The sequence below is a fragment of the Sporothrix schenckii genome (assembly GCF_000961545.1).
Source record: "Sporothrix schenckii 1099-18 chromosome Unknown Cont41, whole genome shotgun sequence".
Classification (NCBI taxonomy): Eukaryota; Fungi; Ascomycota; class Sordariomycetes; order Ophiostomatales; family Ophiostomataceae; genus Sporothrix; species Sporothrix schenckii.
This window is the reverse complement of record NW_015971142.1, coordinates 1,940,465-1,954,283: the sequence shown is the minus strand read 5'-3', so window position 1 is coordinate 1,954,283 and position 13,819 is coordinate 1,940,465. Positions and strand designations below refer to the sequence as shown.

The 13,819-nt window shown below is 52.4% G+C and overlaps 3 protein-coding genes across 3 annotated transcripts; 1 reads left to right on the top strand and 2 right to left on the bottom strand.

Annotated features, from left to right (window-relative positions):
- Nucleotides 1-3,175: 3,175 nt before the first annotated feature.
- SPSK_07656 (glucosyll transferase) lies at nucleotides 3,176-4,348 on the bottom strand (the record flags this gene model as incomplete). Its single annotated transcript, XM_016734315.1, has 1 exon — nucleotides 3,176-4,348. One exon carries the CDS (start codon nucleotides 4,346-4,348, stop codon nucleotides 3,176-3,178), a length of 1,173 nt encoding a protein of 390 aa, XP_016590947.1.
- A 2,309-nt stretch (nucleotides 4,349-6,657) lies between these two features.
- Nucleotides 6,658-8,102, bottom strand: SPSK_07496 (N-acetylglucosaminylphosphatidylinositol deacetylase; the record flags this gene model as incomplete). Its single annotated transcript, XM_016734158.1, has 4 exons — nucleotides 6,658-7,042; nucleotides 7,277-7,344; nucleotides 7,455-7,645; nucleotides 7,772-8,102. 4 exons carry the CDS (start codon nucleotides 8,100-8,102, stop codon nucleotides 6,658-6,660), a joined length of 975 nt encoding a protein of 324 aa, XP_016590946.1.
- Nucleotides 8,103-11,514: 3,412 nt separating this feature from the next.
- SPSK_07500 (solute carrier family 35 (UDP-sugar transporter), member A1/2/3) lies at nucleotides 11,515-12,954 on the top strand (the record flags this gene model as incomplete). The annotated part of the gene is made up of 3 exons (XM_016734162.1): nucleotides 11,515-11,599; nucleotides 11,690-11,700; nucleotides 11,758-12,954. 3 exons carry the CDS (start codon nucleotides 11,515-11,517, stop codon nucleotides 12,952-12,954), a joined length of 1,293 nt encoding a protein of 430 aa, XP_016590945.1.
- Nucleotides 12,955-13,819: the final 865 nt, after the last annotated feature.

Genomic DNA, 13,819 nt, shown 5'->3' with positions numbered 1-13,819 from the left:
CCACATCGAGAGTCAAGAACGTACGTCGTGCCTAGCCGCCATGCCGAATGCACGTCACAACCCCGGATTTCCCCTTACTCTTGCCGCATCTCACCGTAGTTCCCCAGAGACCAAAGCCAGCCTGGCAAGGTCCCTGGCCAGATAACGCCATGCAGCTGCTCCGTGCACATTGGCGGTCTCCTTCCCGGGTCCTCTTTCTGCCCCTTTATCGCAACTCCTTATCAGGGCGTGTTTTTTTTTTTTTTGCGGGGGCGGGAACGGCGGGGACAGCGGAGCCCACTGGCAGATTCGCGTGGCTTCTTGACCGCTCGACAGGTGTCCGTCGTAATAGCGACAAGGCTGGGGAAAGCGAAGAACCGGCGGCCGTTCGACAGGAGCGAGTCGATGCTTAGCAGTGCAAGACACTGAAGCTGACCTGCTTTGTTTCCCCGTATTCCGTTTCGCCATTCCTTCTCTCCTCTCAGTTCGACCCCTGTGTCGTCTTTTAGGTCTTTTCCTATCGGCACGAAAGGATAAGGATATGTACGCGGTGAGCAGGGTTCGCGCGGGTTGCGAGGCAATGGATAGCTGAGTCGTCTGGTCCATATCTCGTTTGGCTGGCGGCCCTGCTCGGCTTGACAACCTGACAGAAAAGCCTTCTCTATACTCTCCCAAATGGTTAGCCTTGCTCATTCGTCTTGAGAATGGTGCCGAAAGGTGTCCTTCTGTGACTATGCTTGTGATGGTACCAGAGCGTCGGGCGTCTAAGCATTGGTCATACGCCGTCTCGTAGGCTCGTCTGTGTTATCACAAATGCATCATGCGTTTCTGCGCTTTTTCTGCCGATTCATTGTGACCGCACAAAGAATTGTGTTCGACTGCGAAATCACGATCAATGTAGCTCGCCAACAATGCCCCTCACACAACAAATAGCACGTGACATATCACATGAACAAAATAGCCATATGTGCACGTGATATGTCACGCCGAATTCCGTGTAAGTGAGTGGGTACCAATGAGCAGGCAACATTCGTACGAGTTCAACTATGAGGAAGGAAAGTAAGAATAAAATAAAAACAACTAAAGCAACATTGATATCCAGTTTTGGTTGGCCTAGATATATTTGAAAATATATGCTCGCAACTCACTCCCAAGGTGCAACTGTTCCTATTTTCCAATTCCAAACTATCGAGAGAGGCTCCAAGAAGACGATGATTTGTCAGAGCGATCAAAGGCCTGTGAGTTCAGGCACTTTGCAAAGCGGCCCGAAGTCAAGATTAATGATTTTTCAAAAGTACGTAAGGTATATCGACCTGTCGAGGATTTACGTATATTGGACATCTTCCTCACGGAAGGGCCCAGAGAAAGAAGCAACACAGCGGAGTAACACGTAAAACACCTGGCGGCGAGTGAAGATACACATGACACTTTCTGGCAAGGGCCCTGGTTCCTGTAAACAAGCTAATGTATTTTGTTGTAGGAAATATAGATCAAATAAGATCGTTCTTTTCTTATAAAAGCCAAAATAAGGACGAGCCCCAGAAGGCGCAAAATAGCTTCGTTTATATGTTTAAATACACCGCCCATTGAAGCCAATATTTCTTGGAACCTTATTCACGATAATTGCAGTAGAGATTGATAACACGTATACGTATTGAGAGCCTTCAAGGCATGCTGCAAAATGCGCACATATATTTTTTCTTTCCAATGTACGAGGAGATACAGTTGACGACGAGTCTACCACGGGCCAAGGTCACGTCCTTTTAGTTAACTGGACTTATTGTGCAAATTAACACTGCAATTGATAGTATATGTCAGATTTTGAAATGTCAGAGGGGGCGCGGTGGTCATGCAGAGTAGAAACAGTGGCCTCTGTCATATCCTCCATCCACTACAAAGGTGCACCTGCACAACGGAGTCATGGATGCTTTACATAGTTTCGGTTTACAATCGGAGCTTATGGACGGTTCTGCTGTAGTCAGCGTCGCCAGATACATCGCCTCCAAGTAGATCTGTACTACGAAACGACAGTCGTGCATCTACAGCCTCGACCAAGATGACCTTCATACGGCTCTGTATGCTTGTTCTCTTTTATCTTAAATGGTCTAGTTTGAGGCAGAAAGGCTGAATAATGAAAGGCGGAAGCCTATACGTAATCGGTATTGGGTTCATCGTGTCCAGCTGTTTATTCCAGACGAGACTTGTGAGAGTGGCAAAGGACATCGGGATGACGAGATGGTCTCTCGTTCCCATTGTTTGAACATACTTGCAGAAAACCATTACATCCCCCCAAATCACTGCACGCAGCTCAAAGAAACGGCAAGAGGCCGTTTACTACAGCCAGAAATCTCTGCTAGGTTGTCTCGCGAAGACTCATAGCATTTTTATGGAGTTAGTAAAAGAGGGTGGTTTGCGGCACTATTCTCGTTTGCATACGAAACATTGCTTCTTCGGAAGCTGTGGAGGGCCCGAAAGGAATGAGGTATATTCATGACGCTTGCGAGAATGATTTTCCATTCTCGTCCAGGACGCGGCAGAACTGGACAAGGCTCTGTCTGGACATCCTTCAAAGGATACCTGTACGATCAAGAGTAAGATAGCTCTTTCCAAGGGTAAGAGCATCCCAAGTACGGTGTATTGGCCTTTTCGGGGCCAAAAAACCTGGAATAGCAGCGAGAGTCTTCGCAGGAATGTGCTGTTCACGATCATCACGGATGCTGGGCTTAGTGAACGACATGATCGAGGGTACGCTTGACGAGGAAGATCAACGCTCCCAAGGAGTCACAAAGAAGGCTGCAAGATTCTACAAGGTGTTTTGTTCACTCATCAGGTTGCATAGGTGGTGTCAAAGTCAAGGATCATAGATAGATTTGTGTGCTATCATTAGAGACGCTTCATTTTCCCGGGAACGGAATCTAAGAAGATGGATACAATAAAAACAGTTAAAGAAAATTAGGAGTAGACCATATTTGACAAAATGAAAAAATGACGTGCCTAAATCAACTGCTGGGCATAACATAGTAGGCAAGAAGACAACGCAAAAGAGAATGAGAAAAAGAGAGAGAGAGTAAATAAATCCGAAAGGAACCCATTCAATATATACAAGAGTGCCGGTTGTGAAGCAAGGAGATGGCATCAATATTAAAAAGAGGGTAAAAACGAATGCAGCATATTCACGAATGGCCGAATGACGGGGTCAAACATGCCTGCTGCCATCCGACGGGTAGTCTCTGCTGGCCGTGCGCGGCGAGACGTCGCGGAAGGCCTTCTCGTCGTCCGAGTCGTCGCCGTCGGTGCTGCTGGACTCGCTGCCGCTGACGTACTTGTCGTGCTGCTGCTCGTCGTGCTGGTGGCGCAACAGCTCGCGCATGTGGGGAACGGGGCGCTGCAGCAGCCGGAGGCGGCGGCGCTTGGCGAAGACGATGGAGGCGACGCCGACGACGAGCAGGACGGGCAGGAGGTAGGGGAGGGCGTTGCGCAGCATGATGATGGCGGCGCCGTCAAACGAGTGCCAGGCGGAGCTGCCGAGGTGGTCGAAGATGGGGGTGGAGACCTTGCCGTTGAGCTTGTGCATGTCGCGGTTGTCGTCGGGCCCGCGCAGGACCTTGTAGTCGCTGCGGTTGGCCTGGAGGGCGTGGATGGTGGAGGCAAAGTGGCAGCCGGTGCTGAACATGACGGTGGGGTAGGGCAGGCCCAGCCAGCGGTGGTTGTACGTCTTGAGGCTGTCGACAATGGCGCCGACGAGGGGGTTGCGGCGCTCGGCCATCATGAAGCCGCTCGAGAAGCCGACGGGCATGGCCTCGATGGCCACGAAGCCGAAGCGGCGCAGCGGGCCGAGGGCGCGCTTGCAGCGCAGGTCCATGTCGAGGACGGCGCCGCCGTACTCGTACAGGACCATGTAGCGCAGGGCGTCGACTTTCTGGATGAGGAAGGGATAGCTGTCCCAGGTGGCCTTGACCTCGGGAAACTTGTCGGCGACAAACGCGGCGGCGGTCTCGTCGGTCCAGTAGTGTGTCTCCCAGCCCTGGTGGAAGTCGAGGCAGCTCTGGCGGGTCTCGGTCCAGGCGGGCAGCGCGGGACGGGAGCCCAGCACGACGTGGTGCATGACCGGGGGCACGCGGTCGGGGTAGTCGAAGCCGGCCTCGGTCTGGGAGGCATTGTAGTCGGCAAAGGTGATGTCGAAATTGTCAAGCGCCTGCGAAATGACAAATGTGGGTGCGTCTCTTGACCATACCATGGGCATATACGCGAGTGTCCAGGCTGTGTAGAGGATGTGTCGCGACAGAAACACGACGACGACAAGGAAACCGGTCACAAGAAGGCCAAACCGTGACCGCAGCCGCCGCGGAAGGGGGCCGGTGGACAACATTGTGTGGTGTGAAAAGAAGGTGATGTAGGACGACGGTTGGCGCGTGCAACGGTTGGATCGTTTGAGGCGAGCACGTTCAAGTGCGGCAAACGGTTGCACGGGCCTGGCCGGACAGCAGCGGGCAGTGGAAGGGTAGTTTGACAGATGCTTGGCGGCAGATCTGGCGACAGACGAACGACGATGGTCGAAAATCAGGCACGCCGGACGACCAGAACGTCCCAAGCGTTAACAAGATATGCGGATTCGGGGCGTGACAGGACGAAGACGAAGACGAAAGCCGGTCAGGACGTGTCGAAGTGATGTTGCACTGGTGCTGATGTGGCGACGATGAGCGACGAGCGGAAGTTGGTTGAGGGTGGACGGCGAACGTATGAATGAACATAAAAAAGGGGTCGATGATGTAAAGGAAGGAGAAAAAACGTGCTGCCAAGGAACGGTTCGAAAATAAGAAATAAAACGGTTGGGAGGATGGTGGCCTATGACAAAGAGGAACAGTGGCAAGTAAAAAAGGAAGTAAGGGAATAATAAAGAAGAAGCAGGCCAAGGGAAGTCAAGCGGTTCGAAAGAGGTGCGCAGATGAGTGCTTATCTGTCTGATTAAATTCCGGCCCGGCCGAACCAGCGAGGAAGAAAAGTCGATGGACGAAAACGTGGGTAGAGGGGGAAAAGTAGACTGACAAAGTGTGCAAAAAGGAGGGAATGAATGGCAGAGGCAATAAATAAGGAGACTAAAAGGTATAAGAAAGAAGAAAAATGTTGCGAGCGGCACAGGGCCAGGAGAAAGAAATACAGGTAAGCGTGGCGTGGAAGACGATGGACGATGGGATGGGGGCCACTCTTCGTAGGCTGAAAGAAGGTTTGCGCGAAAACAGTAGCATAATAAAAATGGGACCGTTTGGGACACCAAAAATATACAGTTATAGAAGCGTGGAGTGCTAACAATGACAAGAAAAGAAATGGGATTTATCGAACGATACTGAGGACGGGAGCCTCAAAGCGCCGCGAGACTGCGGCTGGCGTTGAGGTGATGGCCAGCGAGACCAAATAAAAAATAAAAATATTACGCTATGCCCATACGTCGTACGGAGTACGGAGTACACACATACGAGAGAGACGAGACATGGGTGGCAGTTAGGCCCCCCCCCCGTGCTCGACCAGGGCTGGTGGCAACTGGCTCTCATTAGCACACTTTCTCGTCTTAGCCCCGTTTCTAGCACCGAAGAGTGACAAGAGTGAGCACAAAAACAGCGTTTCCAGCGAAGCACAGCAAAAAGGCTTGGCAAAAGCTTAAATTAGAGTGTGGAGAGACTTGACCAAAAGGGGATCGGCAGTGGAGGCTGGTGGAGTCGGTTGGAGTCGAGGTCTGGAAGGGCCTGACAAAACACTGTGATGAGACTGCGCAAAAAAAGATAAAAGGAAAAAAGAAAATTGCTGCCTGCCTGGGATTTTGTTTCCGTCGGTGACTGGCTCGCTGCAGCACCTGAGCTGCGCCTGAGCTGCGCCTGGCGGAGTTTCAACCCAATGTTGAACCGTATTACGGCGGACAAAGCAGCCAACCACAGCAGGGTGAAAAAGAAAAGGAAAATACGAATTAAAATAAAGAAGAAAAAAAAAAGAATACGAAATTGGGTGCGAGACGAAACACACACATGGATCAGGCGATTCGCGCGTTTCGCGATTCGCATTGGTCGTCTTCGGGGGTTCTTCTTTTCTTTTGTCCTTTTGTCTTTTCCCTTTTTCTGTTTGTCTCGATTCGATTGCTTTTTTTTGGGGGGGGGGTATGTTGTATGTTGTATGTTTTGTCGCCAATACTACCAAATTCCCCTGACAGTACGCAGCGCGTTTTGATGTATTTTTTTTGTACCGTTGGGCGCCGCGGTCACGAAAAAGGGACAACGCACACACGACCACAAATGCAATTTGGAGTAGCGATCGCCGTGGGCTCTGACTGGCACGCTACCAACTACCGCAACTAGAGGGGGGATTCTCAACGTACACGGCGATTATTGGTTCGTTTCGGTCGCCGAGTCAAATGCACTAACCGTCGCAATTACTTCTGCCCTTTTTCTGCTTTATTACAGCCCAGGATTAACAGCCCCAGGGATGAAGTGGCTGATCTACGCCTGTAATTGTACTTTGTAGAAAGGATAATTATTCCATTTAGTTCTGTGATGTGTGCAGGTCGTTTTCCTGTTTCCCTGTTTCGTGTCTATCTTAACAAAGCAATACGCCTGACGCCCTATATGCTAATACATGCTACTTTGCTTCATTATTGCTCGTATTTCGGCTTTGTTCCCCCCCTCTTCGTGATCATGGTGCTGATCCTGTTTCCGGAGCTGCGGCTGCTGAAGGCAGAATCTTTTTCAAGTCGTTGAACCAGACGTACCGGCTGACGACCATGTACAAGTGGCGATCCCAAGTGTACTGGCTGTTATGGTTGCGAAACGCCTCGCGTGTCTCTCGGTAGCGATGCCAGGAGTTGGCGACCAGCGCGCGGCTCGTGGCAAATGCAGACGTAGTCTCTGTTGCGCCCACGCGCGCAGGGTAGAAAAGGGCCGCTAGAATGCGCCAGGTAAAACGCAGCGCGGTCAGGGGGAGGTCGCCCAGAAACGTGTACTTGCGCCAGAGCGACGTCGTGACAACCATGTATGCCACGGGCGTTTTTGAAGAGGGAGGAGAAGACGAGACGAGTTCACTAGTGTCATTGTTAGGTTTGCAGGCTCAGCACGCAATCTACAGTAAAACAAGCCATGGCCAATAGTGGAAAAGGGGCGGTAAATTGGCGGGCAGGACCACGGAAGCGGGAAGAGGGGATAAGGAAAAGGGACTATGGTTGGATGTGGTGACTAGGGAGGGAAGCAGGAGAAGAATGCAACGGTGAAAGGCGGGAAAAGAAAAGAAAGTGCGAAAAAAATGAAGGGTTCCTTACCGGACGGCAGCGCTCACGGCACGGTGGTTGATATGACCAGACACACCACCTTCATCGAACGTGATGATCTAAGACGGAACACACGTTAGAGCTCCGAGAAAGGAAAAAGAACTAGAAGCACAGAGCACAGAAGCACAAAGCACAAAGCACCAAAAAGAGGGGGAGGCAAAAAACATACTGCGTCAATGTTCCACTTGTCAATGTACTCCTGCACAACGGATTGCAAGAGGGTGGTGTCCCACCATTTGGTAGGATTGTCTTGGAGGTCAGGATGGTCCAAGGCGAGGCAGCGTGCTGGGTCAATTTGTAGCGCCGTACACGATCCAACAAGTTCTGTTTTGCGCAGGTCGCCAATGCCATAGTTGTTTCCTTTGGACCGTGGTTGGTTATGTTAGAAAAGGTGGGCCAAAGACGAAACTCGGGCAGCAAAGGGCAAGGCACCACACCATCCCAAAGGGGGCGCATGGACAAGGTCAAAACCACAAAACAACGTACCGGTTGATATGGAAATGAGGCTGCCGTGCACGCCTCGGTTCCGGTCGAGGACGCCGAGTATGCTCGGGGCGAAAAAGAGGCACTCATCATCCGGATGCGCAGTGACAATCAGCAGATTCTTGGCGCCCTGAAGGTCCTCTGGCAAGAGCCGCACATCGCCGCCAACCAGGTAGGCAATGGTCCACTGCAGCAGCGGTGGAAACAGCACCAAGAACAAGGCGATCTGGGAGACGAGGCGCCAGGCACGGCGCGACAAGGAAAGCGAGCGGAATGAAGGGGCGTGCAGGCGTAGAGCGCCCAACAGGCGCGTGACGCGGGGCGGCAGCAACATGGCTGTATGTGTGAGGAGTGTGCGGAGTGTGAAGAGTGTGAGGAGCGCGGTGAGAGGAGGTACAAAAATGGGGAATGGGGTCAAGCGAAACACGAGGAAAAGTAGTAGGTCATTGAACAAGCAAAACAACCGGCAGCCAAAGCAAGGAAATAAAGGCGGCCAGTGGAGAGTGGACAGTGGACATTGGATAGTGGACAGGTGGACTCGAGAACCGCTGAGCGGCTGAGCTGCTGAGCTGTTGATCTGGCAGGCCTGGCGGTCTGAGAAGTGGAATGCACAAATGAGCAAACACAGTGATGAAGATCAAGGAGATTCGGAGTCAAAATGAGAAGCCGCCAAATGACTGCCAAGAGGATACCAAGACTGGACGGCCCAGGCAGCAGAATAAAAAAGGGGGGAGTGCAAGGAAGTGGGAAGCGATGGGGGAAGCGACGGGGGAAGGGAGAAAACAAAAATAGCCAGAATTTTGGAAGGAGCGGATGAAGACAACGCATGACAGGGAAAGAGCGAGTGACAGTGAGGCGCTGCGAGGATAAGATACGATCGTTGCGAGATCTGCCAAAACGACCGTCGCGACTGAAGCGACTGGTGCGACTGGGGGCGACTGGGGGCGACTGGGGGCGACTGAAGCAACAAACTTTGACGCGTCGGAAAGGCACCATGGTTTTGCTTCCAGTAACTGGCATGCAACAAAGATCTGACAGAACAGTGGCAGCCTGTGGAGTTGCCGTTTGTGCTCTTCAATCCGTCCGCGTGCCTAACAGGAATGGGAAGGCGCAAGGAACAAGCAAAAGCACAGTGAGGGTGGTAATACCCCGTATTCCATAACGGAATGCTCCGTTCCCTTAAACCGCACTGAACAAAACCGTCGTTGAAAAAACTGGCGCGCCCCAATTGTCCAGAAACGGCTAGCTGCTGCGACTCCGGGCGTTCCGACCACTTTAAACACAATAGTCCCGGCAGATTGGGCAGATTTTGGGTCGCGCCTGCCCTCCAGTTCTGTCGGTCTGCAGCTCGATTCCCGCTGGCAGTTTCAAGCAGGCAAAGTAGGCAAGTGCGACGCACGACAACACGCCAGGGACGGAGTACGCCAGTGCGTGCTAGCGATGGTCCTAGATGCTATTCGTACAAGTGGTTCCTATGTCGTAATGTATTACTCTTCTTCCTCACGTCCATCGTGGCCAATCGCTGCAATCCGCCCCTACCATCTGGCCACATGGTCTCCTACCGCACAAGTCGACTCTGTTTCGGCCTCGCCCCCTTGGGTGGTCGTCGGTCGCTGCGGGACCAACACAAGCATGCATGTAAAGACAGCCCAACAACGCAGCGCGGAGATGCAAAACGCAAAGCTACGAAAAGCAAGAAAAAGACTGAAGAGCCCCCGACGGGGCAATGGGGCAAACGTCGACCCGACCTCTCCTCTTTGCTCTCGACGCTCTGTGTGAGGTGGTTGGCTCTCCGTCACGTTGAGCTGAGAACTGTGCCAAGACGTGGATCAGTCGCATTCTCGATGTGCCTTTTTGACTTGCTCAATCACTTCCACTGTACTTGTCGACGTGCCGACTGCTAGCCCTTGTTGGTCCTTCCGTCTCATCGGATCCTTTCTGGCCTCCGCGCTTTTGATTATCAACCATAGTTTTTGCTCTTCTGCCCACACGATCGTCCAAACGGTTCGCCCAAACGGTTCGCCCAAACGCGGTTCGCCCAAACGACAGCCTAAACGAGATACCCTGTGGCCTCCCCGATCCTGCGAAATCCTGTCTTATGCTTACTTTGCCGTCACACCTTGGCAAGGCACCAACACCTAACGGTCAACAGCGCATCACCGCATCTCAGCACCAGACCATCAGGGCAGCGCCACTTCTCACAGCGCCACATTCCCAGGTCTTCTTCATTCTACCGCCTTCTCAGCCGTTGCGTGCTCTCCTCCATCCATTTCACTCTCGGCTCTTATCTCCAAACCTGATTTGCAGGGCCTGTCTTCTCATTTATGGCGTCCCGTACGGAGTAAAGGTCCTACAAAGCCTGGTCTGGCCATCTTGACGATAGGCTTTGACGGGCATCCTTGCATCCTGGCATTCCTTCTTATTTGTTCCTCTGAGTCCTCCTTTTGTTCCTGCTTTTTCTATTTCCTGTGTCTGAATTAGCCTGAAATTGGCCTCGCCGCGCTTGTGGTCGTCCACCCGGAGAAGTCTTTCTGTCTCTGTTCCCATCCACACCTTTTTTCTTCTTCTCACTCTCACCCTCTCGCCCTCTTATTTCACGCAATTCCTTTCGGCCCCGTCGTATTATCGTTCCCGTCGTACCCCCTTTCCCCCCGGGCCAAAACATCCCTGTACAAGACAAGCTTTTTTCCTTTCGGCTCGCATGCCCTCTCACCCTTCTTGTTCATATTTCCTTTTTCTATTTACCTGTCTTTTGTTCTTTGTGTCCCGCGTCTCCCCCCCCCTAATAATACCACGTATAAAGTGCAAAACACTCCACTCGCCTTGGGTGTTCACACGCCCTCCTCTGCTCTGCCTCAATTCCGTTTTCATTCTCTCTCCTAAAATTTCAGTTATCTCTCGTGTCCTTCTCCTCAATCAAAAAGTGCCTCTTTCACCGAGGCGAAGCTTTTCTGCCCTACGAGACTGACAGGGGTGCTGCCGCTACTGAAACGAAGAACCGCAGCACCACAAAAAAAAACACAAACCATAAAACTAGCGCAGGCTTGTCATGCTCCACACCCTCCTCATCCCTGCTCTGCCCAATCATTTTTTCCAGTCTCCATAGCTCACGTTTCCTCGACTTGTTCAGTGCATTCTATTCCTCTTCAGGGAGTATTTACATTTTCCTCCTTCATTCACTTTTCCGCTATTTCACCTGTTCTTTTCTGGGTTGTCTTCTCATTTTCTGCGGAGTGTTTACGCCGAGCAGAGCACTCGGTACTCACGTTCTGGATTATTTCTACCGTGTCATTTGCTGCTCGCGCTCGCCATCCTTTTTAGGAAGTCCCCGGTTTTCACAAGCTCCCCCGTTTCTCACAACCGTATCAAGTTGGAATCCTTATTTTGGATCTGTCTTGGCTCTCTTCGTTTATTGCCTTTACGGCGGTACTACTGACAGCGTGCTTTCTGCGTCCTTTCTGATTGTGCTTTGTGCTTTTCCCGGCCGCTCTCTTTCATTTCGTTTCCCTTCATTTTTTAAATTGTATTTTATTTTCCGAAACCGAACAAATTGAGCCACACCTCCCTCCCAGACTTGATCCGAAAATCATAGGAACGAGGAGAAAAGACGTCTTGCGACATCACACAGCAGGAAGGCATCGACAACTCTTGACAACTCCCCACGCCAGATTCTCGGGCATCTTTGCCCGCCGGCTACTCTCCGCCATGGCGCCATCACCGAGCTTAACCAGCACTTCGCCGGCAGCATGGCCACGGGCGGCATCGCCTGGTTACCGGCCAGCACGATTCTTGCGCGGCGCCACGTCGATACAGACGATGTCGCAGATCTTCGTACGTAACACAGCAGTCTCTGGCCTCTGGTGCTCTGGCTGAAATATGGACAGGCGTATTGACATTCTCAGCTTGTTCTTCAAAACTCAGCTCTGATAATGGTAGGTTGTCCAATATGACGCTGATATTGGCTTGGCATGTCTTTAACCATGTGGCAGGTTATGCACCACTCACGCGCCAAACCGGTGTCTGGCCAGCGCCGCTACTTTATCTCGACGGCCATGATGTTTGTCGAGTTGATCAAGCTGGTCTTCAGTCTGGCAATTGACTGCCACGCACAGATAAAGGCACAAAAAGCAGCCGCGGCCGCAGCTGCAGCATCAGCAGCCAACGGTGATGATTCAAAACAACGACCAGCGTTGCCCGCCAACCCCTATGCGCCCGCCAACATCGCGTCCATTCTCTATCAGTCGCTCTTCGCGTCTGGGTCATGGATGCTGATTCTGCCGGCTGGGCTCTACGCGCTGCAGACGCATCTCGTCTACGTGGCCGTCAGCAACATGGAGACAGTGCCTTTCCAAGTGACCTACCAGCTCAAGATCTTGACGACGGTGCTCTTCAGCATTGTGATGCTGCAGCGCGTCATCACCCCAAAACAGTGGCTCGCCCTGGTGCTTCTCACGCTGGGCGTGGCGATTGTGCAAGTGGCCGAAACATCAGGCGGCCCGGGCGCAAAGACAATGGCGTCTGCGTCTGCATCTGCATCTGCGCCGGCATCCTCTTTTTCTCTCGCCAGCCTAATGGGCTGGTTTGCCGGGGGCCGGACAAACAGCGCAAACCACACACGAGTCACGACAGCATCACCGAAGCTAGCCCACCCAATGAACACCACCAAGGGCTTCTTCGCCGCCATTGTGGCGTCCTTCATCTCGGGCTTCACGGGCGTTTACTTTGAAAAGCTCATCAAGGAGTCGCGCGTGTCCGTGTCCCTGTGGACGCGGAACGCCCAGCTCTCCTTCTTCAGCCTCTTCCCAATCCTGCTGCTGGGCGTCTGGTGCAAGGACGGCGCCGCCATCGCGCAGCACGGATTCTTCGTCGGCTACGGCCCGACGGTGTGGGCGACCATTGCCCTGCAGGCGCTCGGCGGCATTCTGGTGGCCATTTGCATCACCTACGCCGACAACGTGGCCAAGAACCTGGCGGCCAGCTTCAGCATTGTGGTCAGCTACATGGCCAACGCGGTGCTATTTGGCGAGCCCATGACGCTGCAGTCTACGCTCGGCGTTTCGACGGTGCTGTTCTCTCTGTACCTGTACCAGAGCCGCAGCAGCCGACCGCCACCAGATTCTCCGCTCCTGCCGGTCGACCGAGACGGCCTTGTCGACCTGCGGTCCAAGGAAATGCGCGAAAAGTAGGCAGGCGGATTCCAAAACCACACAAAACATTCCCAATATAGAAACACACATCCAAAGATAGAAATAAGCGCGATCAATGATACCCCCATTTTCTGCTTCAAAAGTACGGAACATGATTTTCTGTATCAAAAATATCCAAACTAAAATAGTATGTCATGATCCGTTGGACACGGGACTTTTTGGTTTCTGTTATTCTGCTGCCTAGGTCCCACCGAGACGTATCTAACCGCCGTAGGCAAGACAGCCATGGCCACAATTGGGGAATATCCGTTTTCCTGCGACTCTTAAAACTTTAACCCAAAGGGGAAAACGGATTCCCTGCTCGCTCTCCACTCGCCATTCCGCCATCTCGTGTGTGGAAAGCACACTCACTGAAAAACGCCCTTTACGACGTGGTAAGTAATCACTGCGCGCGGAATGGTCCATAATTCGTTGCAAAACCGTTGAATTGGAGGCTTCCGCGGAGCTTGCCTTGTATTTTCCGTTGATTGTGACCTGCTAAAACCCGAGGACCCCTTGTTTTCACGCTGACAATCCGGCTTGCTCACACCCCCCATGTTGGTCCTTTCTACCTTTTTTTATCCTTAACGGGGGCCATGAGTGTCGCTCTTTAGGGTCCCTCCTTCAAATTTCAGCGCAATGAAGCACACGCGGTAAGCGAGCACTTGGCATTCTTTGGTGCTTGGCCTTTCACTTTCAAAAGGCATCCATCGCGGTCTGGGCCCAGCGAGACGACCAGCTCGTTAATGCGTCGTGTGACAAGGTTGCACTGAAAACGGCCGGCGACACACGTGCTCCCTGACGCCACCGTCATTTATATGCCTGCATTTGTCTCTCACGCGCTCCAGACGTACCCACTCCCCCT